Source organism: Chelonia mydas, chromosome 4 (assembly GCF_015237465.2).
Source record: "Chelonia mydas isolate rCheMyd1 chromosome 4, rCheMyd1.pri.v2, whole genome shotgun sequence".
In the NCBI taxonomy this organism is placed as follows: Eukaryota; Metazoa; Chordata; order Testudines; family Cheloniidae; genus Chelonia; species Chelonia mydas.
This window is the reverse complement of record NC_057852.1, coordinates 115091454-115118432: the sequence shown is the minus strand read 5'-3', so window position 1 is coordinate 115118432 and position 26979 is coordinate 115091454. Positions and strand designations below refer to the sequence as shown.

The 26979-nt window shown below is 42.3% G+C and overlaps 2 protein-coding genes across 9 annotated transcripts in view; one reads left to right on the top strand and one right to left on the bottom strand.

The window, feature by feature from the left end:
• Positions 1 to 11273, bottom strand: part of LOC102932068 (neuronal vesicle trafficking-associated protein 1) — a 122109-nt gene extending 110836 nt beyond the window's left edge. For 2 of the 3 annotated variants that reach the window (XM_037898065.2, XM_027825376.3), the window contains exons 1-3: positions 10904 to 11272; positions 7822 to 7994; positions 2854 to 3959 (exon numbers count right to left, since the gene is read on the bottom strand). In XM_037898065.2, coding sequence (XP_037753993.1) covers positions 2854 to 3959; positions 7822 to 7994; positions 10904 to 11257 — 1633 coding nt within the window. In that variant the 5' untranslated portion in view covers positions 11258 to 11272. Of the gene's footprint in view, positions 1 to 2853; positions 3960 to 7821; positions 7995 to 10903 lie in introns of all 3 variants that reach the window. The other variant, XM_043544652.1, reaches the window with a different exon arrangement.
• LYAR (Ly1 antibody reactive) lies at positions 11119 to 26703 on the top strand. Of its 6 annotated transcripts, none has more exons than XM_037898068.2 (9): positions 11119 to 11262; positions 13151 to 13340; positions 15871 to 15985; positions 18139 to 18246; positions 21085 to 21168; positions 22820 to 23237; positions 23548 to 23634; positions 25750 to 25835; positions 26254 to 26703. In XM_037898068.2, exons 2-9 carry the CDS (start codon positions 13219 to 13221, stop codon positions 26386 to 26388), a joined length of 1155 nt encoding a protein of 384 aa, XP_037753996.1. In that variant the 5' UTR covers positions 11119 to 11262; positions 13151 to 13218; the 3' UTR covers positions 26389 to 26703. The 6 variants fall into 6 exon arrangements, with proteins under 6 accessions (XP_037753996.1, XP_043400590.1, XP_027681180.2 ...); XM_027825379.3 differs by lacking the exon at positions 11119 to 11262 and adding an exon at positions 11289 to 11641; XM_043544654.1 differs by lacking the exon at positions 11119 to 11262 and adding an exon at positions 11502 to 11683.
• Positions 26704 to 26979: the final 276 nt, after the last annotated feature.

Sequence of the window (26979 nt, the reverse complement as noted above, 5' to 3'; positions counted from 1 at the left end):
AAAACTACATAACAGGAGAATGCTGCAGAAGTCAGACGATGCCATCCCACCCAGTAGCCTGCAGTAGCTATTTGAATTGACTACGAAAATACAACAATCTCTAGACGAATGTCACATGGAAGCATAAGCACAATTCTGCTATCTGGTGTTCTATTCATTTCTCGGGTTATTTTGAAAAACAAGAATTGGAGGAGCAAGGTTTCTGAAAACAACATGGAATTCCTGTGCACAACTTCAACTCCCGCACGTGAATTGCAGCGTACAGGACAGAACAGAAAACCTAATGGGATCAGTCTTGTTACATTTTATATAGTCAAGCTGAATATGTGTGCAGCTCAAACTGCAGTTAAAAACAGTATAGACTAGCTTGACTGCAGTTGGATTGTGTGTGAATACATGGATTTCAAACAGGAGTGGGACAGTAACACCATAAAGATTGCACGCAATGAATGTAAATAACCATGTAAATTTATTATTGCAACCCTGTCCTCCTTGGACTTCCCCCTGTTCAGTGTTCCTCACTGCATTGTGTCTAAAATGAAATTGTAAGATGTCAACCAGAGATCACGTTTTGTTTGCTCTATAAAGAACATAGGTCTCGCTGAATAAATAATAGTATATTTCATGGAATGCTGAATTTACAATATACATTTTTCCACAAACAGTTTAAAGTGGTTTAGTAGATTGGTATGCCATATATTTTTTCTGCCCAGAGAAACCTATAAAGAATTAAAATCTAGTGTTTGGGCAACATCATTTTAAAAAAATACTCATGTGAGTGAGAGTTGTAACATGAACAACCGGAAAACCTCACAAAAACGGAATGAGACCTTTTGGAGTAGACCCTATGATGGAGAAAGTTCAAATTCTGTGCAATCTAACAATTTATGGAAATCTAAATTCCCATTATTAAAGACTATGATTTATAAAAGAAATGAATGCATGTTAAAACAAGGGCCACATTTTCTTTGACTTTTGCGCAGAAAATGCACATTCACTTGTCAGATGATATTTATTTGGCGAGATGAACCCTTATGCATTTGTAAATTATGTCATTGGCTATTGGAATATAAAGGAAAAGGAGGGGCAGAAAACATCCATTAGCTGAGTCCCCACGAAAGACACCGTGGTAAATGATGGAAATTAATGGTATTGCTTGAATAGCTAAGCCAGTGGTCACCAACTGATCAATAGTGATTGACTGGTCAATCCATGCCCCTGCAGCGGTGGAGGTGGGGGCTCCACACTGCTCCTGCCTGCAAGCACCGCCCCCGCAGCTCCCATTGGCTAAGAACGGGGAGCTGTGGCCAATGGGAGCTGCAGGGGCGGCACCTGCAGAGAGGGGCGGCATCTGCAGAGAGGGGCAGCACGCAGAGCCACGTGCCTCTCCCAGGGGCCGCAGAGGCATGTTGGCCCCTTCTGGGGGCGACATGGCTACGTGGTGCACTACTGGCTGGTGGGGGGGTGCGTGTGGCTGTGGCTTGGCTCATGATGGGGAGGAGGTGCCGATGTGCCTGAGTGGGGCTGGGGCAGGTAGGGAGCCTGCCTTAGCCCCACTGTGCCACCAACTGGGAGCCGCCTGAGATAAGTGCCCCCCCTTCCGGCACCCTATACCCTATACCCCATCCCTGAGCCCCCTCCCAGAACCAGCACCCCAACACTCTGCCCCAGCCCAGAGCCCCCTCCTGCACCCAAACTCCCTCCCAGAGCTTGCACCCCAACACTCTGCCCCAGCCCAGAGCCCCCTCCTGCACCTAAACTCCCTCCCAGAGCTTGCACCCCAGGCTCAGTCCAGAGCCCCCTCCCACACTGCGAGCCCCTTGGCCCCAGCCCAGAGCCCAAACCCCAAATCCCTGCCCAGTGAAAGTGAGTGAGGGTAGGGGAGAGCGAGCAACAGGAGAGGAGGGGATGGAGTGAGTGGAGCTGGGCTTCAGGGAAGGGGGGGGCAGATCCTGGATTGCCCTTAAATTCAAAAAGTGATCTTTGGAGTAAAAAGATTGGAGACCACTGAGCTATGCTAAAGTTTTATAAAAGGTTTTTTGAATGAATTTACTGTAGTTCTACAACTTTATTTGTTGGGGACATTAAACATTCAGAGTGATGAGCTAAAAAGTTAGAGTGGGTTTATTTTTCACTGTGACAAAGAAATACTAAGCTGTGTTTTCTGTTTTTAGAAATCACTCTGTGCTCGATTTTAAAATGAAGTTATCTGAATGGATATTAGAAGTGTACAGTCAAATTGTTCAAACTCCCTCATTTTCTTTACAAAGTACATATGTCCACTAGGACCATAGTATCCACTAGAAATCTCGATAAACACTGTAACTATCTACCACAGTGTGCAAAAGAGAGGAAAAGTTCCTACCCCATATGATTTACAATGGTCTCAATTCAGTGTGAAATACTACAGAAAAAGGTACGTCTGCTGGAATTTACAGATTCTTTAACTACAAGTTTTCCCTCACCCACATCCATTTGTACTGACTTTTCTCCATACATCTATGCTTTGGGGGAGTTATACACTCTGGGTATAGAGCGCAAAAGGTGTCTCCTTTAAATGTGAGAAAAAATATGACGTTTACATTTAAATATTACAAACTGTGCTTTTGAAGAAAACCTTAGAAAATTTAGTTGAGAGAATGAAGAATAAATTGAATCTAGAAGCTTTTTTCTCTATTCACTTAATATATTCCTGTAACTGTCTTTTCCCCTACATCGCTTCCCATAGAAAGTACATTTTTGAAAGTGAATCCCTATGAAACAACTGTCTTTGAACCAGGAGGAGGTCTGGATGTCATTTTCCTTTTTATCTCGTTATTAAATATTTGGTCTGCAAGCAGTAAATAACTGTACCTGTATGAGACCTTTTATGGAGCTCCAAATTGCTTGGATGTTTAAAAGCCTTTCCACATAATTCACAAGTATATTGCCTCTGTGAGTGAAGAATCTGTGATTGCTCATCTTGTTCTGAAGGACCTTGAGGTCTTTCCATTTCAACAGTTTGTTCAAAACTCTCTGAACTCACAAGATCTTCGGTTTCTTTTTCTTCAACAGCATTAATATTTGTCATCTCCATGGTACTTTCATTTACACATTCAATTACCCTTGTTATACTGTTGTCATCTCTCTTAGGTTCAGACAATTGTTCTGCAGACTTCTGTGACCTTAGAAAATTCAGTTTTTTAAGGTGTATTGCCTTTTTTAACCGCATCTGTTTGGTAGGCTGCAAAGACGTGCTTTCCAAATCTTGGTCTGGAGCAGATTCATTCAAGGATTGAACCAGAAAGTTGGAGGGTAAGTGGTCAGAGGATTCTAAAATACATTCAGATCGATTGACGGTACAAGAATTGCTCTCTACTGTACTTAGTTCAGTAGATGTATTGAAAGCAAAGGATTGTTCTGTTATTCTCTCATGGTTGGAACATGCATTCTGCTTGTAGAACTGCTTGCTATAAAAGTTGCGCAGTTTATAATAGTAATTTGGCTGTTTAAATGGAAGCTCTGTGCAATTACCATCTAGGGAGTCCTGTGTCTGTTTCTGTACATCACCTGAGGAAGTATGAAGATTAACAGATTGTGATCCATGGGAATGGTGGTCATCCAACACTTTACTCGCTTGTGTATCTGATGAGCATTCATGCAGTAAGTTAGTACCATAACTTTCATTCACACAATTAGTCTCTGTAGCCAAAGTACTTTGCAAGGAGAACACACTATTGCAAGGCATGCTGGCAGGAGGCTCTACAACTGTGGAGGATTTTAAAAAAGTGTGGCAAATGTTCAGCACATTTTGCACTTGCAGACATTGTGCAATATCCAACATAGCTTGTACATTGTCCTGGCTAAGATCAAGGTGCGAAGTGTACATGAAGTCCAAGATCTGGCCTATGCCACCTACGTTTTTAATGTCCAAGTGAAAGACATCATTCTTCTGGCCTGGAGAATTCTGAAATAGGGTCCTGATGAAATAAAGCATAACCCTTTATAATATACAAGCACATACACTGCTAGTTTGAAGAGCTTTTTTATAAAATGTCTATCAAACACAATATCCTAACCAATGTTCCCTGTAATTTTTGACAGGCCGTATGAGCAAAAAATTTCTTCTGTGCAAATTTTTCACAGGATGTGTGCGCAAAAAATTTCTTCTGTGCAAATTGCGCTTCTGTGCAAATTTTTGTGTGCGCAGTGTTTTGCCATGTGCGCGTTTAGGATCTGTGTGCGCGTGCACACGTGCACAGCTTAGAGGGAACAGCGATCCTAACGCAATGTGAATCAATAACTCGATATGCAACATGCGGCTGAGAGACAGTTGCTCTGGTACTTACTGATAAGACTTTTGAAACTGCTTGTAATTAGCCTAACTCTGCTTCCTTTGAAGCAAATGGGAGTTTTACTGTTGACTTCAACAGGAGCAGCTATGCCACTGTTGAGTGCTTTTGAAAATCTCACCCTACACTTGTAATATCTTATGTGCTTTAAATATCAACCTTAATGTTGATGTTAGTGGACTGTTTGTGCAGAAGTGGATAGATTGAGAAGGGGCCTTCCCCTTCCCTCCTGGCAAACAGAATGGGGAGCAAGAAAGGAAGCTCTACATTTAGCTAATCAAAATGAAAATAAAGATGGAACCCCACAGTTCGGAAAATCAAGGTGCTCCCCCTTCCAGCAACTAAGCCTTTCCCTCAGGATCTGCCAGTGAACCTCACTGGGGCTCATCCTTCTTAGAGCTCTGCCTAACAAGTAGGTTTAAGTGGCTGGTAAAATTTTCAAGCTGTGGCCATATCCATAGAATAAAATCACTTTATATGCATACTACCGAAGCCTACTGTAATTCTGTTTTTATTTTATTTGTGCTACGATGTTGAAAGGATCCTAAAGTAATTGGGCACCCAATGCCCATTGAAATTCAATGGGAGTTGGGCACCTAACTCCCTTAAATTCAAACTTGATGGCCAAAACTCTTTGGGCATGAGTCAAAGTTTATTTTTACAAAGTTACAGTTTATTATTGACAGTGCTTATAATTGACACTATAACAGGTGGCGAAGCATCTGGACGTCAACTTTCCTTCCCCTCATAAAGTCACTATAAACTACCTTCTCCCAGTTATTGTTTTTATATATGTATTATTGGTAGCACAAGCTTTAGAGATGGTGAGAGAAGAAACAGGGTAAAAAAAACCCCAAAACCATACCAGACGATTCACTGACAGGCAAGGAAAATTTTGTTGCCCAGCATCCCAAGACAAGTGAATATTAGATGTTGCTTGCTGCAAGGGCTACTGACACACTTTAAAAAGTTTCAGATGCATTGACTAGCACATCAAGAAATTTCAGTGTGTGACTCTGTTCCAGATACAGATTCGGAAAGGCTAAAAAAAGAAAACTGTCCTCCAGCTCAGTTTCCTTTTAAGCACCAAGCAGCAAAAGGGGATGATCTGGTTGTCTGACACACTAAATCTCTCACCTGGCTCTGCTCACCATACTGCAATCCCATACTGCACTTTGGAAGGTCTAAATTAGCTGTTACCATTCAAGAAAGAGATCTTGGGAGTCACTGTGGATAGTTCTCTGAAAACATCCACTCAATGTGCAGTGGCAGTCAAAAAGCGAACAGAATGTTGGGAATCATTAAGAAAGGGATAGAGAATAAGACAGAAAATATATTGCCTCTATACAAATCCATGGTATGCCCACATCTTGAATACTGCCTGCAGATGTGGTCGCCCCATCTCAAAAAAGATACAATGGAATGGAAAAGAGCAACACAAATGATTAGGAGTATGGAATGGCTTCCATATGGGGAGAGATTAATAAGACTGGGACTTTTCAGCTTGGAAAAGAGATGACGAAGGGGGGATATGACAGAGGTCTATAAAATCATGACTGGTGGGGAGAAAGTAAATAAGGAAGCATTATTTACTCCTTCTCATAACACAAGAACTAGGGGTCACCAAATGAAATTAATAGGCAGCAGGTTTAAAACAAACAAAAGGAAATATTTCTCCACAGAACGCACAATCAACCTGTGGAAATCTTTGCCAGAGGATGCTGTGAAGGCCAAGACTATAACAGTGTTCAAAAAAGAAATAGATAAACTCATGGAGGATAGGTCCATCAATAGCTATTAGCCAGGATTGGCAGGGATGTGTCCCTAGCCTCTGTTTGCAGAAGCTGGGAATGAGCAACAGGGAATAGACCACTTGATGATTACCTGTTCATTCCCACAGGGGCACCTGGCATTGGCCACTGTTGGAAGACAGGATACTGGGCTAGATGGACCTTTGGTCTGACCCAGTATGGCCATTCTTATGAAGGAGTATGCATTACTATTACAGTAACTCCTCACTTAACGTTGTAGTTATGTTCCTGAAAAATGAGACTTTATGCAAAACAATGTTAAGCGAATCCAATTTCCCCATAAGAATTAATGTAAATGATGGGGTTAGGTTCCAGGGACATTTTTTCCCCAGACAAAAGATATTATATACATATACAGTATAAATTTTAAACAATTTTAAACAAACAGTTTAATATTGTACATAGCAATGAATGACGGTAAAGCGTGGCTGAGGTGGTACAGTAAGAAGTTGGAATATTTCCCAGGGAATGCCTTTCTGCTAAATGATGAACTAGCACTTGGCTGAGCCCTCAAGGGTCAATATGCTGTTGTTAATGTAGCCTCACACTCTACAAGGCAGCATGGACTGAGGCAGGAGGGAGGAAACACAATAGATGCAGGGCAGTAGCTGCAAACACTTCCCTGCAAAAACTGAACATGGTGATGAACCCACGCTATCCAGGTGGAGCGCACCACTCCCTCCTCCTGACAGCACATGCATGGCTGCACAGGCGCTGACTTTCCAAAGTGCTCGGGGGTGCGTGCATGAGTGAGAGAGAGAGAGAGAGAGAGAGAGATGCATTGCCCCTTTAAGTACGCTGAGTTTGTTGCCCTTTTAAGTAGATCAGCCAGTTCAGACCGGAAGCAACAGCTTCCTGCAAGCTCCCCCAGTTCTGTCCCCAAGCCCTGTGACTGTCCCCTCCTCCACTTTGTGGAGAGGGGGTACAGAGCAGGGGAGGGGGCAGAACAGGGGAACATCCTGACATCAGCACCCCTCTCCCACCCTCCCTCAACAAAGCTCCCAGGAGCAGCCCCAAGGCAGAGGGCAGGTCAGGAGCACCACGGCAGTGGGGGGGAGGGCCACCTGAACTGCTGCTGGGCAGCTGCTGAGCCACATACCTTACAGGGAATTTAGGGGAGCTGCTGGCGGGGGGAGAGAGGGGGGCTGCCAGCCCCCCCTGGTTCTAATCCCCACGAGGAGGGGTTGCTCTTCTAGAGAATCCTGCAAGCAGTGGACAAAGCAGGCAGCTGCCAAACAAGGTTACAAGGGAGCATTGCACAACTTTAAACAAGCATGTTCCCTAATTGATCAGCAACATAACAACGGGACAACGTTAAGTGAGGAGTTACTGTACTATTTATTTGTACTGCAGTATTGGCAAGAGCCTCTAACCAGAGACTGGGGCCCCACTATGCTTGGCACTGTAAGTATATAATGAGGAGAGGATCACAAAGAGCTTACTGGCCAAATATGTACAATTACAAAATAAATTAGGCAGACCATATTTTCTAATTAGACCAAATGTGAGATACAGATTATCTCTGGACAAGTAATCCAAGGTCCCTATAATTTTTAATTCCAGCCTGTGACTAGGCATTACTACTTTATAACTAGCATAAAAGTTCTCTCCTCAGAGATTAAGACATCAGTTATATAGTATCCTGTTAATTCAATAAAAATATATTCCCAACTACATACCTGAAATACTGACTGAAAGCAGCTAATACATTTTTATGTGCTTTGAAGCAGACGCCTTTTACTACCAACATGCAGTCACAGAGAAGGCCTTGAATGCGCTGTTCATGTAGCTGCTGGAGAAGATGACAACTATGACTAGCAACAGTGTCCATGCTAGAATACCAGTTGATTACCTAAAATACAATAAGATAAAAATACTCTTGGGATTAAGTTTTAAATTAAATATTGTATTTGCAGAACAAATTTAAAATGACATTAAAAATTAACGTATTACTACTATTTTCCCTACCTCGCAAGGGAAACAGAGCTAATGCAGATGTCTAATAATATTTGCAAAAAGAAAAGGAGTACTTGTGGCACCTTAGAGACTAACCAATTTATTTGAGCATAAGCTTTCGTGAGCTACACGTGTAGCTCACGAAAGCTTATGCTCAAATAAATTGGTTAGTCTCTAAGGTGCCACAAGTACTCCTTTTCTTTTTGCGAATACAGACTAACACGGCTGTTACTCTGAAACCTAATAATATTTGGGCCATTTAAAGACAAATGAAAAAACTGTAGGTGATTAACGGCTGTAGCAGTACAGACACAGAAAGTTTTATTAAAGTCAATATTTCCTATTACAATGAGATTTTGCACAAATATCTAGTAATGGAGATGCTGCAAATAAATTGAACTTTGTAATCATACATTTTCTTTATTCACTTAAATATGTATTAGACTTTAGCAAGCAGAACACAGAACATCCACAAACTTAAAAGCAAATAGGCATTTTGTATTGGAAAAACTCAGTTTCTTAATTCTCCAAACACAGAATAGAAAATCCTGAAAAGACCAAATATATTTATATTTACATCATTTCACTTATAGTTCTCAGATAGGTAAATTATAATAGTATTAGAAAAATTCAGGACTCTCATTTGTACTGGGAAAAAAGTTTACATCATATTTAAAGTCTCTTCAAGCTGTTCACAAGAGTGACCTGGAACAGAAAATATCTAACATTTGTTCCCAAATGAACAACTGTATATAATCTATGCTTTAACTTAATTTTTGCCCACGGGAAAGGAGAGGGAATCTCCCCCTTTCGCATGTTTTAAAAGTAGGAGAGGAGAAAGAATCCAATCTTTTAGGGGCTTCTCTTCATTACTGGATCTCGCAGTGAAAATTAATTGGGTCATCCACCAAAATAAATTTGCATATACGCCGCATCCTACAATTAAATTAGTTATCCATCACATTCTCAGGACTTCTAGGGGGCACCATCCTGGGACTTTTTTGACATGTCTCCTTTTAATGCATCCTAATTATATGCAGCTTCTCATCTGCTATTACAGGGATGGCCAAACTTACTGACCCTCCAAACCACATATGATAATCTTCAAGAGTTTGAGAGACGGGCACGCTTGCAAGGGCTCAGGGCTACAGCCCTGCAGCAGAGTGGGGGGACTAGGGTCTTCTGCCCTGTGGGGATGGGGGATGTTGGAGCTTCAGCCCCATGGGAGGCACCTCCCAGGGCTCGGGGTTTCAGTCCCGTTCCTTCTGTAGCCTCCAGCCCCAGCAGGTGTGCCCCGGGGGGGCTGAAGCCTTCAGTGCCAGCAGGCGCCTCCCATGGGGCTGAAGCTCCTAGACTCCCCTCCCTGTTGGGCAAAAGCCCCTAGCCCCACCAAAGGACAGAAGCCCCGAGCTCCCCCTCTTCCCCAGTCTGGTAGGCAGAGAAGGGGGACAGCATGAGGAGCTATCCGAGCAGGACATTAAGTGTAAAAGAGTCGCGGTTTGGCCACCCCTGTGCTATTAAGAGGTATTACTTCATTGCACCTTTTGTTAAAATTCCTATAAGAGATTCACCAAGTCACTAAAACTTACAAATGGTTCACTGAAAACCCCTTAAGCCTATAATAGTTCCTAAAACCTCTCCCTGCTCCAAAGGATCTTATAGTTTATTAAAGCAATCTGTGACCTTGGTGTGTGTGTGTTTAAGGACAGTGAGTGCAAGTGCCTCACTCCCCCAGGGGAAGGGAACCCAAAGGTTCTGCAAGCCACTGCCTTATCGGGAGTAATTTCAGCAGCACACTAGGCTTTGTTTTTCTTTTAAATGTTCATTAAAGGTCTCCATGAAGTCTGAACGTGGAAAGAAACAGCCTCAGGTATAACACAGGGGAAGGCAGACAGGGAAAGGGTTTGCTCCAATGTTAGCAGATAAGGAATATAAGAGGGACACTATCATCATGTGAATTCCCCCTTTAGCACCAGCTACAGGTTTAACATCAGTGTGTAGAAGTGAGGGAGGATCTGGTCTAATGTTAGTGGGTGTGGGGAGGAAGATATACAAGGTTTATGCTAACCCCAATATTACCTCTAGCTACAAGTATACTATGAGGGGGAAGGACATCACTCACCTAATGTTAGTGAGTGGGGTAGAAAGATACGCAGTGGTTGTGCTAACCCCCAGATTAGCCCTACTTACAGGGCTAACGTGAATGTGGGTGGGTGAGAAGGGCTGGTCTAATGTTGGAGGAGGGGGGACACGCAGGGGTTAGCTCCACATTAGCCCTCACTACACGTATAACGTGTAGGGAGTTGGTCTAATGTTGGTGGGCAGAGAACAATATATATACATGCTATATACCCCCAAGTCAGCCCTAGTTACAGATATAATGTGGGGGACTGGTGTAATGTTGGGGACGAAGAAGGGAACATGCAGGAGTTATATACTAATCCCCAGATCAGCCCGAGTTACAGATATAACATGGGGGGCTGGTGCAATCTTGGAGGGGGTTATACTGACCCCAATATTACCCCCAGCTACAGGTATAACACAACGAGGAGTCCTTGTGGCACCTTAGAGACTAGCAAATTTATTTGGGCCTCAGCTCTCGTGGGCAGGACGGATGCTGCTCCAGCGCTGCCGGGTACGGGCAGCAGACTCCAGCGGCTAACTGCGGAAGCACTGACCCTGACGAGCGCGGCCGGGTGGGGCCTGGCCCCGGCACCGGAGTAAGGCTCCCAGCACGTGAGGGCGGGGATCTGCTCCTTTCCCAAGGGGGCCGCTCTAAGGTCTCCTCCCACCCAACCTTCCTACCGGCTCCGGCGGCTTCTCTCCTCCATCACCGCGGCCGCCCCATGCCACCTTGATCCCGATCGGGCCGCTACCCTCCCGTCCCGGCACTTCCGGTGAAAGCACTTCCGCTTCCCCGCGGAGGAACCGGGGAGAAGACTGGAGGTGGCATGCGAGCCGGGAGGGAAGACGGCAGCGGGGACACCGAGGCGCACGTGCAGCGGGGGAAGGGAAACATGGTGACACCATCCGGAGCGCAGGCGCAGTTGGGGCGCGGCCGTACTTCTTGCTCAGTGGCGGCCGCGTTGGGGGAGGCGAGGTGGTAGCCGCAGCACGTGCCGGGTGCGGGATTGGCCGTTGGAGGCGGTGGCGCAGCATTTAAAGTGAGTGGAGGGGGACTCGCCTCGGCCTGCGCGGTTCGGAGCGCCACAGGCGCCTAGGCCGCGGTCTGAGGGGCGCTTGCCGGGCATGGGAAGCAGCTGCGAGCTCCGCGTCAGGCTGGAGCAGGCCGAGCCCCGGCTGTGAGGGGTGTGGCGGGGTCTGTGGCGCTCCGGGAGCCGCGCGCTGGCGGCACGAGCCCCTGGGAGGGGGAGGGGAGGGAATAACGGCAGGGGCTGGGAGGTGCGCGCTCTGCCGGGGGCCCCGCGGGGATCGGCCCGGATTTCCCGCCGGTGGGCCACGTGGGCCGTGACCCATCCACTCTTCGCCTTCCTGCGCTGTACGATGGAGGCGGGACCGGTCGTGGTCGCGCTGCGCTACGAGGTGAGCGCAGCCTAGCCTGCGGCCGGGAGTAGATCGCCGGCGGTAATGCTCAAGCCTGGGGTAGGCTTGAAACAGGGTGGCCTAGCTCCCTCGCAAGTCTGCCCTATAGCGCTATGTCGGCGCGGCAGCACGTCTGGTGAAGACGCGATATACCGATGGGAGAGAGTTCTTCCTGCAGCGTAACTACTCCACCTCCGCAAGAAGCGGAAGGTACATGGATGGGAGAGTGTCTCCTGCCAGCCTAGCACGGGTGTGGACAGTGCGAATCTTGCACCCCTTGGGGGGGGGCTCCTCACACTGCAGAGGACTTGTCTAAATTTGCGACTTACAGTGCTGCAACTTTCTTGCTCAGAGGTGTGGGAAAAACACCCCCATGAGCACAGCAAATTTCAGCGCTGCAAAGTGCCAGTGTAGATAGCGCTGTCCACAATGTCCCCTCGTGGAGGCGCTTTTTTTTAAAGCGTGGTAGTGCTTTAGCATTGCCAATGTAGACCAGCCCTGAATTGATCTAAATTATATTGATTTAGACTGTAGTACACACCACCTGCCCTCAAGGTGTGATCACTTTTGTGCCCTGAAAGCTGTACCCCCAGTGTAGATGAATTTAGGTCAACAGAATTCTTCTTAGCTACATTGAAAAACCCTTTGTGCCAATGTAGGAAGCATCAACACCACAGCACTGTAGCTGTGCTGCTGTGGTGTTGACATGCCCTAAGTGAAAGAAATGGGTTCTACAAAGGGATCTGAAGAAGACCAAGGATGCCTGGCATGAGATACCCCTTCGTGAGAGCCAAATATGGGAGCGGATTTTAAAAAAGGCATGAAGGCAAGACTGGGAGAACTAAAATGAGAAAAGTGAGGTGGAGAGCAAGCAATGGTCAAGGCAGAGGGATAAAGCCTTAAATTTTGAGTGAAAAGACTTTGATCTTTATGTAAAATGTGACTGGGAAATTGTGATAACAGCAGAAAGTCATGATGTAGTCAAAATGCCAGGAGAAGATGGTTTTTATCAGTACAAAATTGCATAGATTAGAGTCCATGACTTTCCACTGTTCGGAATAGGGGAGATTAAATTAATTCAGGTGTGAGACAATACCATGGTATCTGAACCAGGATTTTAGCAGCAGAGACAAAGAGGAAGGGCATATTTCAGAAATCTTACAAAGAGAGAACAGCAAGATTTGGCAAGCACTTTAATGTGAGGAGAGAACGAAAGGCAGGAATCTGAGGTAGTCTGAGTTTGTGACGTGCAGTTTTCAACTGAAAAACATCAGAATAATTATTTGAGTTGTGTATATACAAAGAAATATTTTTGCAATTAAAAATGAATGTTACATAAAAGCGCAATTAACGTGTGAATCTTATTCACATTTAAGTCTGTTTGATAGATTTGCTGTTGGTAGATTGATCCACGTGCACTTAATTTGTGTGGGTTGCTTATGTTTTTCTTAAATATAATTCTCATGCTTTATCAGAGTTATGATATGAATTGCATTTTTTTTTTTGTAGATTTCAATTTGAAAAAGAAGCAGTTGTAAGCACCTTTGAGAAGAAACTATTTTGATCACTTCATCAAAATGGTAGTTTTTACCTGCAGTGCATGTGGAGAGTCTGTGAAGAAAGGGCAAGTTGAAAAACATGTAAACATTTGCAGAAACTGCCAGTGCCTATCTTGCATGGATTGTGGCAAAGATTTCTGGTATGTTAATGATCTTGCACAATCAGCAGTGACCATAGAAAAGCTTCCTAGGATATGTTGGAGTTAAATTATTTTGTGAGATATTCAGGGTTTCATTTAAAACCAAAAAAAAAAACCCCAAACCAACAACTCAAGCTGTAACGTTGCGCAAATACCCTTTAAGAGTGAACCAAAACATGTGCTGTCCTGAGTTGGCAGTTGGTAGACCAGTGGTTTTCAAACTGCGGGTTGCTACCCAGTACTGGGTCACAGAATGTAAAGCACTGGGTTGCAGCGGCTCTGGTCAGCATTGCTAACCAGGCAGTTAAAAGTCCTGTCGGCGGTGCTGTCCAGCTAAGGCAGGCTAGTCCATACCTGTTCTGACACCGCGCTGTGCCCCGTAAGTGGCCAGCAGCAGGTCCAGCTCCTAGGTGGGGGGCATGAGGCTCCATGCGCTGCCCCCCGCCGCACTGGCTCTGCGCTCCCATTGACCAAGGGTGGTGCCTGAGGTGAGAGCTGTGCGGAGCCGCTTGCACGCCTCTACCTAGGAGCAGGACCTGCTGCTGGCCGCTTCCAGGGCACAGCGCAGTCCACTGTGCCAGGACAGGGAGGAACCCTACTGTGCCGCTGACTGCTAGCTGCCCAAGGTAAGCCTGTGCCCCAGTCCCCTGGCTCAGCTCTGAGCCCCCCAAACCAGGAGCCCCCTCCTGCACCCCAAACCCCTCATCTCTGGCCCCACCCCGTAACCAGCACCCAGAGCCCTGACCCCCTCCTGCTCTCCAACCCACTGCCCCAGCCCTAAGCCCCTGCAACCTGGAGCCCTCTCCTGCACACTAAACCCCTGGTCCCACTGTGCACCCCAGCCCTGAGCCCCTTCCACACTCCAAACCACTCATCTCCAGCTCCGCTGGGTCACGGGCATCAACAGTTTTCTTCTACTGGATTGCCAGAACAAAGTTTGAAAACCACTGTGGTAAACCATTCCAGTGGTTCTACTGCATAGCTTCTCCGAAGTAGTAGCAGAGTGAGAATATTAATTTCACAGTTTCTCTTCAGAGCCTTAAATGCAGCCATGAAACTGACAAGAAATTATGCTAAAAACATATAAACAACAACGGAGCAGTCATTGGTTCTAATTGTGGGGTAAGAGGGCCCAAAAATGAAGGCTTGGAAGGGAGAGAATAGCACTCTGCACTTCTCTGCAGGTTGAAGTGGGTTAGTTATTATATTGCTCCCTCATCTTTGGTATTTTGTTTGTTTGCTTTCCTTTTGTTAGTAATTTAAGTGTTACGGCATGTAGGTGCGCATTAAAACTTTTCAATCCCTATTATATGCTATAAACATCAAAGTTACCATTGTTACTCTTTGCAGCTATGAATTATAGTACTTTGAGCTTTTGATTATGGCAAAAATGTTGCTGATTGCTGCAGAATCAGTGTGACTGGAATACTTTTTACCAAAATTGCAGCAGCTCTCCCTGTAACTACCCAGATTCTTCAAAAATCCCCACTACAGTCTACCTTTCCAAATGCAAAACTAGAAATTTTATCTAAATTAACAGGAAATAAAATTGTAGGTACAGACCAGTAGGCTCACTAGTGGTAGGATTAGCGTTTCCATTATCAGCCCTATTTTTCAGTTATCAATAACTTGATCAGAAAAATGTCCTTAGACAGAACTTGGTAAACAATTCTGAAGTCCAGGAACCAGTTTCTTTAGAAGTGTTTTTAATCTGTTTTTCCATTTTAGCACTAGTAGCCGCTACAGAATTCAGGCCCCATTCCACTTTGCTGAAGGGGGAAGAATGGCCCAATAGTTAGGGCATTAACCTAGAACGTGAACTGAAGCCAAGTCTCCCTTGCTCCTCCACAGACTTCCTGTGTAAACTTGGCCAAGTCACTTAGCCCGTCTCGGTTCCCAATCTGTAAAACAAGGATTAAATAATACGTCACAACCTCACAAGAGTGTTAAAGATTGTGAGGCACTCAGATGCTATGGTAGTGGGAGCCATATAGGTTCCTTAGATTTGAGCAGTGAGTGGTTCTCTCTAAATGGTTTTTAAACTCTGCCGAAGAGCAGAAAAATATTAATACTCTTCTTTAGAAATAGCTTTTCCACAATATGAGCATAGGTAAATGTTAAATATAACAATTATATATGTAATTAGAGATGTATACTACTTTATACGTTTATATTTATTTAAGACCTAATTCTGCATTCTTTGCAAATCTTAACATCCATTGAAGTCAAGTGATATTTATCAAGCTCTAGACTGGCAGGAATTCAAGCAGTCCTCAAATACACATGTACTTTACTTCACTCATGTGAATAGTTCCACTGACTTCAATGGGGCCACTAACACAAGCAGAAGTGTACACATTTGTAAGCGTTAATAGGATTGGAAGCTAAATTTGTATTGTACAGTTACAACTCAAGTTTCCCTGCTTATGAAGGTTGCCTTGTTTGAGAGACTGACTGTGACCTGTTAAGTTTTGTTAATTGAAATGGAACACTGTTTACCGATTTTAAGTGTGCCTTATTAATATTTAAGGGGTGATGATTATAAGAGCCATGTGAAATGTATAAGTGAAGATCAGAAATATGGTGGCAAGGGTTATGAAGCCAAAACTAACAAAGGAGATGTTAAACAACAGGAGTGGATCCAGGTAATACTTTAAAAAATATATGTATTTAATGTTTTCTTTCTGATAACTCAACTTCATTGCAGAAAACTTTGTATACTAAAAAATATGAATTTTTATTATGAAAATGTACAGATGCTTTATTTTAAATAGCAATGCATGTTCTGGAAAAAATGGCCTCAAATGAAGAGAAGAGCCGACAAGCCTGACACTCTAACATTAATGCATCTCACCAGCTGAGGCATCAGAACTTCAGGTGCTGTCCTTGCTCCTGTGCTGGACATTGTAAATGTTAACATGCTCTTCCCCTGCAGGGAGTATGTCCATCTATTGTGACCCTGCTTGCTTTTTAGGGAGCTGAATCTGATTTTCTCTAGTGGGGTGGCTGCTGTAAATTGAGGAAAAGGAGAAAAAAGTGACAACCAAAAATTGGTGAGGATTCTTGAGGTTTCTAAGAGGGTTTTAGAGATCTCTTTATCTCAGCCTTGAATGAATGTATGAAGTAGAGAATTGTAAGTATTTATGTAAATAATCCCATTGTCTGTCTCTCATATTCATATATATAAATAAAAAAATTGAGACTGTATTGTAATCAGTAATACAGGTCTTGAACTGGATTTGTAACCTTGTTTCTTCCACCTCTATAGCAACATCATTGACAATGGTCACTTGAATTACTTCAAAAATTATCAACCGTAAACTAAGGGCTTGTCTATGTGAACATTTAATTCTCAGCAATGCAAAATGTGAATCTACTCAACAGTAACCTGCTGTGCGCTACGGGTATGTCTACATTGCACCTGGGAGTATACTTCCTAGCAGGGGCAGATGAATGTGTGCACTAACTCTACTTGAGCTAGCATGCTAAAAACAGCAGCATGGCTGCAGCAGTTCAGGCTAGCTACCCAAGTACACTCACAGCCTGAGCTGCTGCCCTTCCCAGAGTGGCCACACTGCTCTTTTTCCACTCTGAGGAAGCACACAGCCTTCTACAATGTAGACTTCACATAGGCTAAGTATTTGTGTGGACTGTGCTGACATGTACTAACAGTTCCTTAGTATGTTCTGATCTCCCCTGCTTTGCAACAGAAGTAGATCAAAGCACACTAAGAAACTGTGAGCAGGCACTTAGTATGTGGCAGGGTACATTCACACCCTAGCTTGTTGCAAGCTAAGTGTTTGTGTAGACAAGCCTTAAAACCACTATCCTGCAGAGCACTGAAACTAGTACTTAACTTTAAGTATTTATGTAATCCCATTTACTTGAATGGGATTACAGATATCATTGAAGTTATTTTAGTATTTGAGTGAATAGCTAGAACAGGGCCTGAATTCTGTAGTGGATGGTAGTGTGAAGATGGGCACTAGATTGTACAACGTACTTACTGTTTAAGTTACAAAAAAGTAGCATAGCTTTACAGTGCCTCCCTGTTTATCTGGTGGTCCCGAGAGATGCACAAAACCTTTGGGGAAGAACCCATGAGCTGTCTAGTGTCTACTGGTTATGCTTTGACAAACCTGCACACTGGGTTTCCAAATTAAAAGACCACTACTCCCCTTCTTTTAAGAGGCTGTGAAATTCTGGAGTGCTTTATGAAGAGACAACCAGCTAGCATTCTCTTCTAGTACAACTCACAGGGTATAACCAAACTTTAGTGTAACAAAGTTCTCCGGTGTTATGCTACTTGTCCTACTTTTAGATATTTTAAATTTGAGATGATAGCTGAACTGATTTCTCTCTCTCTCTCTCTCTCTCTCTCACCAGTGTATGATCTGAAAGCAAAGATGAGCTATATAGTGTGTACATTTAGTATATAAGTAGTGGAATAGCTTAATTTCATTTTTCAAACTTAGTGCATCAGTTGTTCCAGCTTAGCTGTAAAGTATGTAAATAATTCATATCACTTTGATTTTTTTTTTCCCTCCCCCCCCATGAATTTTAGAACAAGAAACTCAATAATTGGTATTTCTTGTGCACTTTTTGTAGTACTATAGCACTTTCAGAATTGACTGTATAATTTGTCTAAATATAAAGATGGCAAATAGTAGACTGTACGCTAAATGTTTTGCAGATGTTATTTATTCAAGGTACTGTGTATTTCTGATCTCACCTTGCATCTGACTTTGCTAGTTAACTCCGTGCTCCTTTGACAAGTTATTCGGCTTCTTTCTTGCAGAAGATTCATGAAGTATTGAAGAAGCCAAACATTAGCCCCAAAGTGAGAAACATCTTAGAGCAAATGCACACCTATGATAATATTCCAAGAAAAAAGGTCAAATTTCAGGTATGATTTTAATGGGACAAGTAGTGGATTTGAAATGAGGACTAATGGATTATACGGTCATATGTGCCACTAACTTGTGTTACCTGAGACAAGTTGCTTAACCTGTCTGAACATCTGTATAATTGGCAGGTGGGGAAGAATAACTGTCTGTCTGAGACTCAATTAATATTTATAGAGCATTGATCTTTGGATGAAAGGCCTTCTGTTTAATAATAATTTAGATAAAAATTACATAGTCAGACATGTTGGAGAAATTGTTGGGTTGGAGGCCTGCAAGTGCAAATTCCCCCTCTGTAAGTCTGTCCCCTCAAACTTTAATATTTCTCCATTTGCTGTTTCTGCCAACTTCTACATCCACAAACACACCTCAAAAAATTGTAGTGATCTTTCTGCTAGACATTGTTCCTGCCGGAAACTCATTGCTGTTCAGGGCTCTAACTTATATTCCTCCAGATGACACCTTATGGAGCTGCCACTAGATAACTATGCCAGGTTTCACACATTTTATATAGCGTCCACAAAGAATAGCAGACATGTCTGGGATAAGTGAGCATGTTTCTCCTACTCCATGTCTCAGTTTATGTGGCTGATAATGGACAATACATATGTTCAGGAAACGGAAGCTGTGATGAAACTTCTTGAACTATTGCAGAAGAGATGAACATTTGAGTAGCTTTATGAGGAATTAATGATTTCAGGTGAATTGAATAGTATTGCCTGGGAACATTGCAATGTAGTATACCAAAGCTATAGCGATCAAAAACTTAAACAATGCAATGTCACTTCATTTGTTCCAGGAAAGGACTACTGAAATAGTAGATTGCAATGAGGCCACTTTTTGGCCACACCATTAAAGTCATCTCTATCTCTTTAAACCAAAAAACCCTGCTTCTGCTGATTTCTCATATCAAAATAAATTTGCTGCTGCACTTTCCTCAGCAGCAGGAACTCCTGAAACAGCTCCAACAATTTTCTAAACAGATACATGTGAAGCTTATTTGCATTTTAATAATCTGTGCAAACTAAGGAAATGACCTTGGAGTGTGCTCATTTGTCCCATATTTCAAATGGCTTCAGTGAGCCTGAATGTTATCTCTCACTTAATAAACAATTACAGGGTTTAAGGGGATGTTAGCACAATTGGCAGTTCCTACTCAGAAGACTGGAACTAATTCATGACTTGGACAAGAATTTTGGGCGGCTATTGATGTGCTCAGTTAGAGGCATGGATGGCATGTGGCATATTATAATAGATGCAAATAATATGCAAAATAAAAGCAGTAGCACAAAGGTGAGAATGAACCTTTTAGCCTGCTGACCACTGTAACAGCTGACTCCTTGAATTCATCAGTTTGTGGTCATATGGTGTTGGAATTATTAAATTTGAAATTATTAATACAGTAACTCCTCACTTAACGTTGTGGTTATGTTCCTGAAAAATGCAACTTTAAGTGTAACGATGTTAAACAAATCCAATTTTCCTATAAGATTTAATGTAAATGCGGGGGGGTTAGGTTCCAAGGACATTGGGGGTGGGGGGGGCAGATACAAGGCATGATATACTGTATAGTGGTTGGGAAGTACTCCTGGCTTACCCCACACAGGCACAGCCCACTGCAGGCAAGGACACTAGGAAGCACCTTTGCAGCAGCAGTGGCAGCTTACCCAGAGAAGAACAGGCTCCGACTCTGCTGGGGGATGCTCCAGGCCCGCCTCTTTCAGTCCCCACTCCACTCCAGGCCCAAGTCTTCCCACCTCTGCTCCAGAGCACGCCGCATCCCTGCTCCTTCCTACCCCTCCCTCCCAGAAAGTCCTAAGCACCGCCAAACAGCTGTTTGGCAGTGGGGGGAGCGCTGGGAGGGAGGTGGAGAAGAGTAACTTGTGCAATGCTCCCTTGTAAAGTTGCTGCTCTTCCACAAAATCTTACAAGCAGTGGACAGAGCAGGCAGCCAAACGACGTTAAAAGGGAGCATTGCACAACTTTAAACAAACTTGTTCCCTAATTGAGCAGCGACGTAACTTTGAAACAAGGTTAAGCGGAAGGATGTTAAGTGAGGAGTTACTGTATGGGAAATCACCAGACACCAATTTAACCATAAATTCTTTTATTAAATCCAAAGGCAAAATAGTACTTTATGCAGTTGCTCCAAACATGCTGAAAAGCCTAAATAACAGACCATTTGCTACATCCAAATAGTAACAAAACATTTTATAAGCATTTGATCAAGATACTTACAAATGGGCTAAACCCCAGGGTGCTCAAACCCATATTGGTCAGCTCCAGCATGGTCAGGCAGGTATTAGCAATGAACCCTTAAAGAGTTGACTTTCTTTATACCCTTTACAAATGTCATTGCCATTTACTGACTTCAGCTAAAAACCAATTGGAGACAATTCACCCATATTTCTAGTCTTAATCCAGACAAGGTTTACAACTTCCTTTCTTCCCAAGGCCTTCTTCCGCTCCTTGCTGTCCAACAGTTTTTCTCATTGCACCTGGGTTCCCACTGGTGTGTGGGTTGGGGAAGGGCCATGTTGGATCACTTTAAGATTTTTTTAAAAAAAATCTGCAGTCACCCATATCAATCAGGGGCCTTCTTTTCACTTATCCCATTAGTTATTCTTTGAACCATACATTCTCCCTACTTTATTCCTTTTGGCCTTATAATTCATTATTTTGAAAGCCTTTCTTCTAACTTGCTAGTCATGGCCTTTCTTTACAACACCCACACATTTCCTTAACCAAACTTAAGTTAATTTTAATTCTTTAATTATCCTACATATGGTTAAAAAGTTAAAATTGAATGCCTGTCACTTCTCATTTCTTTTTCTGCACAGAATTGGATGGTGAACAGCTTGAATGTTGACAATAGTGCTCTGCAGGACCAGGTGTGGGAGATCTTTTCTGAAGCAACCAGCAACGTAAGTCTAATCAAAGCCACAAAATCTTTCAGTACAAATACAACAATAGGGCAACAGAGTGGAGAACTTTCAAGACTCCTACTGGGGTCACTAAGTACTATATATTAGGGAAGGGTCATTGCTGGTGTCCAAAGACAAATGGAGAGTACATGAGACCAAATTCTTGCTAATCTATGGCAGAATATATTGCTGATGCAGCATAGCTGGGGTATTCACAACAACCTGTGAAGGTAAGCTATAGGCAGTGACAGCATCATGGTGGTAGGAAGGTTATGTGTAAACTTCTTATCCCAGATTGCTTTTTCTAGTAAGGAACAGAAAATCCACTTTCTGATCATTGCTACCCCAATCCGACATCTGTGTCCAATAATATATTTTTGAATATTTTTTCCATTGTAACCGAAAAGTATGTATATTGTCTCATTATCCACCCATTGGAGTGTTTTATTAACTCATTTTATAAGTGCAACTTTAAAATTGGATTTTTCTATTGAAAAATAGTTTTATTAAATATAAATGTTATCTAATGCATTTTAAGATTAATAATTCTGTTCCCAGACACACAGCTTCATTAAGATGAATTTAAGGTTAAGTATATCAATACTGTAAGGGTAAAACATCAAAGGTGTGTCTCTCAACTGTCCCCCGTCAAGTGTTTTAAACCTAGGAAATTCAGAGTTAAGGTTACACTTAAGATATCCAAACATATTAAGAAATCTTAAGTTAAGACAACCAAGCAACTCTAACTCTGCCCTGTAGTGATGTCATGCAATAATTGTCAAGTATGATTAAGGCATTTTTACTGTTTGTGGTCCCAGCTATTCCGTTTGTTTGGTTTTTTCCCCCTTTGTGGCCTCACTGCAGGGCAGTAGTAAGTTTGTTACTCAAAGTGTAAATGTTGTAAGTTTGGAGAGTATGTGCTCGTGTTTTCATGCAAAACACAATGGTGAATCCATGCTTTAAGTACAAAATGGAACTCTGTCTTGCTTATGGAATTGTAACCAGCAACTTTCAACAATTTTTTTTTTTTAAAAAACTTTTATCTATGTGAGCTGGATGCTCCCGGTTTGTTCTAATATTCTGATTTGCTTAGCTGTTGCCAACACCTTCTGTCTCTCATAGAGAAGTACCTTAACCTGTTCACTATTATATTTTAATTTAGGAACTACCCTTTGCCTGGAGTTCCCTGTTACTGCTTGCCTCAGCTTCAGAGCACTCCCATCTGCCTAGAAATGTTGCTATTGCACTGAAATTAAGTTTATCCTGTTGGAACTTCTAAAATAATGAATAAACTAATATATATTGCAAATGCCCACTTCATTCTTCTAAAAACAAAATTAAGTGGAATAACAAATGACAAGCATGCATGTGTTGTAAATTTTAACATCTCAGATGGGACAGTTAGAGTAAGGCATGTCCTTTAGTCTTCAACTGAGATGCATTATCTCCATCAAGTAATGCTATTCCTCAATAATTGATCGTGGTGTGTATGGTTTTTTGTTTTGGTTTTTTTTTTATTCAGAGCATAACATCTTCCCCTCCTCTTCTTCTTTCCCCCCTCCCTTCCCAAATAATGCAGTAGATCTGGGTGGCATTACCAAAAGTAGTATGTGGAAGACATTTTTATTACAATATTTTCTTTTAACAAAAGGGGCCAAGCAAAAAAGAACTAGAGAAACCATTGCAGAAAGTAGGAAGCCAGCCTGTAAAAAGTGAAGTAAACCCATTGTCTGCAGAAAAAAATGAAATGACAGCTGATAAACTTGAGAAGAAAAAGAGTAAAAGAGAACGAAAAGAAGAAAGACAAAAGAACAAAAAGACAGAGAAAAAAGAAGTGAAAGTAGAAAGCCAACGAGAGAACTCGGAAAATAAAAAAGGCAAAAAGCCTAAGAAAGAAAAGGAAGGTACTGAGAATGAAAATGAGGAAACTTCCAAAAGTAGTAATGCAGAAAGGAAGAAGAAAAAGCATGAGAGGAATAATACAGCTCAGCTGGAAATAAATGGAAATGGCAATCATAATGAAGAAAAACAAACAAATATAAAGAAACACAAACGTAAACATCCAGAAGGTATATATCTAGCTCACATTCCATGCAGTTTTTAGTAAAGGCTGTTTTCTTCTTGGCATCTTGAAAACTCAGTAACCTGCTTTGGTAGAATCTTTACGACACCTATCACTTATAAATTTTTTTTTAAAGTATACAATGCAACTTAAAAAAACATTGTAATGTGATGCAAGGTTTATTTTTTTATTTCAAAATCAGGAAAAATATTACAGCAAACTCCAATGCCAAGAATAGAAACTTTTTAATTGCATTATTTTTTAGTAATTTAAATTTTTTAATATTTCCTCATATCTCTTATCTCCCCCTTCTCTAGAAGAACCTTACACCACAACAAAAAGAATGAAATATATAAAAACATCTGCAACCACGGAAACTGAAGAAATTGGGGATGCAGATAAAGGTATCTTCAAACTTAAAGTGGAAGTTTAGACATCTATATTTTAGTAAGATAGTTATTTGCTTATGAAATCACTCATTAAGTGCTGCTATTCATTTGGGGCAAAACGTTGATTTGTCAAAACTCTGAGCAAAGGGCTGCCCCAGGAGAAGGCCGTGAACCAGATTGTGACTAAAGGCTTGTTTTCACTACTGGGGTGGGTCGACCTAAGTTACGCTATTCCAACTACATGAATAACATAGCTGGAGTTGACGCAGCTTATGTCGATTTACCCCAGTGTCTTCACTGTGTTGCATTGACGGAAGATGTTCTCTGGTCGACTTATCTTACTCTTCTGGGGGAACACCAGAGTCCACCGTATAGCACTCTGCTGTCAATTTAATGGGTCTTCATTAGACCCGCTAAATTGACACGGCCACAATTGATGTAGCGGGTGTCAATCTCCCCGGTATTGAAGACAAGGCCTCAGTCTGTTTCATACCTTGCTCCAGGGGAAGTAATCTCTGTGAAGGTGGTGATACCTGGTGCAGACTATTTCCCCGATTTGTTTGTTCAGCTGTACTGGCCGCTCTCCACAGCACCCACTTCCTCCCACCCACCCTCTAGGAATGAGTAACAGCCCCCCCCCCCCCCCCCCAGGCTGCTCTCACTCTTGTGTTCCTACATACAATATGGATAGCAGCACAGAGGAGTAAGAGGGTGGCATGTCTTGCACCCGCTTAGTCCTTCACATGACATGATAGCTGGGTCACAAATTGGCCTTTATTGCTATTTTTAGCTAGTTGTATTTGACACCCAGGATATGTATAATGAGTCTTTTATTGAGCCCATGTAATTTGGGGATACAGTTTTTTCAAATTTATAAGTAATTGTGTTAAATTTGCTTCCTATGTGTTAAATTTGCCACCTGTGTTTTTGGAAAAAGAAGGGGGGGAAAAAAACAACAAAGGAGCTGAGATAAATTAGATCTACTGATGAAAAGCACAATATAATAATAATTTTAAGGGCTCAGTTTCTCCCTTTCCCAGGATGGTGTCTTGTCATTTGTTCTTCCTTCCTCAGCTGGTGTGCTAATGCAACAGCACCCACCTTGGTCAGACCGAGCATTGCACAGAATCCACTTAGTCTGGCGGGGCAGTCAGTCAGCATCTCTTGCTTAAGGCCTGGTTGGCTCTAGAAAATTAAGTGGATTTAACTACATTGCTTGGGGTGTGAAAAATCCATAACCCTGAGACACAGTTAAGCCAACCTAACCCCCAGTGTCGACAGAACTAGATCAATGCAAAAATTCTTCTGTCAACCTAGCTGTTGCCTCCTGGGGAGGTGGATTACCTATGTTGATGGGAGAACCCCTCCCGTTGGCATAGGTAATGGCTACGCTGAAGTGCTGCATCTGTGCTGCTGTAGCATTTAAAGTGTAGACAAGGCCGAGTCTGTATGGTAGGCCCATTCTGGGCTGTGAAGGGTGTTCATTTCAGTCCTGCTGGGGTTTATGGGTTTCCTCCTTTATCCTTGGCAGAGTTCACTGGTCCCTGTCCTCAGCAGATCTGGAAACTACTTTTGGCTGTTAAGTTTCTGAGGGACTGGTAAGGGAACCCAGGCCCACCCACTCCACTGCCTTCCAGCTCAGGATCTTTAAACCAGGCAGGTGGAATCAGGCCTTGGCAACTCCTCCTGCTGTGCTGAGCTTCCTACCTCCCTAGGTTCTGTAGGCTTCTACAGCCTGTGTATCCAGTCATCCCTTCTCTGTGTGGCTTCACACCAGCTTTCCGGCAGGACTTTCCTTCTCCAGCTTGCTTGCCTCTCTGCTTCTCAGCTCTTTTATTCACCCAGCTGCTATGAGGCTGCCAATCAGCACTGGCTGGTGATTGCTACATTAACTTCTTGGTTGCCAGGCCAGCATGGGGTCTGTACACCCCATTACAGTAGCTAACCTGAGGAACAACTTGCTTGATCCTTGTGCCAGGGTGGTGATGCTGCTGCAGGTGCAATAATAAGGCAAGGATAACGGAACTGGACAATCGTTCTGTGATTAGTTTTAGCTAGAACATGTGATGAAAAGATGACTTAGAAATATAGAAGATATGTAATACCATTATGTTTTAAACGATATTATAGGTAAATTCAACTGGAAGGGAACTATCAAAGCTGTTCTGAAGCAAGCCCCAAACAATGAAATTTCAATAAAAAAACTAAGAAAAAAGGTATAGTAGAGTCTTCATTTTTAAAACCCCTTTTAGTTTGTGAAATAGGTAGTTTATGTAGGATAGTTTTAAAAGAAAAGATTAAGTATATAGTCCTATGCCATTGAATGTGAACTGGTTAATTAGTAAATCATATAAAAATTCAAAAATGTGTGATTTAAGGAGTTTATTCTTTGGTTTTTTTTGTTTTGTTTTTTTTAATTGGAGACCCCCAATCCAGTAAAACACCATCTAAGGACATACTTAAGTTTGCAATTTCAGCTTTGAGTTGTAGGTATTAATAGATTTCTTGCTGGATTTTAATTAAGCAATGTTATTGAATTGAGACGTGTGTGCATTTTAGTGTGGAATGTTTCAGTAAAAAAAGAAGTGGAAATCATTCCTATTAACTTGAACTATTTTATTTCCTTTTGTGTAGGTTTTAGCCCAATATCATGCAGTAGTTGGTGAACATCATAAATCACAAGAGGATCTTCTAGTCATATTTAATAAGAAAGTGAACAATAATCCCAAAGTCAAGGTTTTAAAGGAAAAAGTTAAACTCATGAAATAGAAAATGAGTGTTTTCATAATGCTCAAGTTTTACAATTGCAGACTGTCCAAATTCTCCTATCATGTACGCAAACGCAGCTTTCACTGACTTCAGTAGATGCTGAGTATGTATCACAGCATAATTTAACTGTAATTCTATTCCTGGATTCCCCACTCCTTTTCTTCCCTACACTGATATGTACAACTGAAAAATTGGGAATGGTTGCATATGTTTTCAGAAATTTTGTTTTTACAGAAAATATATTTTTGGTAGAACTTTTAACAGACAATGGAAAATTGCTGCCCATTCTATTAAAATCTTTTTCATGTTACTGAATTTATGCAGGTGTGAATTTCTTTATTAAGACCCAGGTTGTATTGCACCTTCACAGGAAGCAGTACAATTGCAAACTTGATGATGGATTAATAGAACACATAATGAAAATATTTTGTTATAAGAAGCAAAATGTTTTGGTCCAAAAAACTAATGGTATATACTGCAGATCATACGTGCTAATATTTTAGCATCCTGTTTTGTCATAAAAGGAATAATTGAGATTTCTGTCAAATCATTATCCATTTTGTTTAATTTCCTAATGAACTCTAAATGACA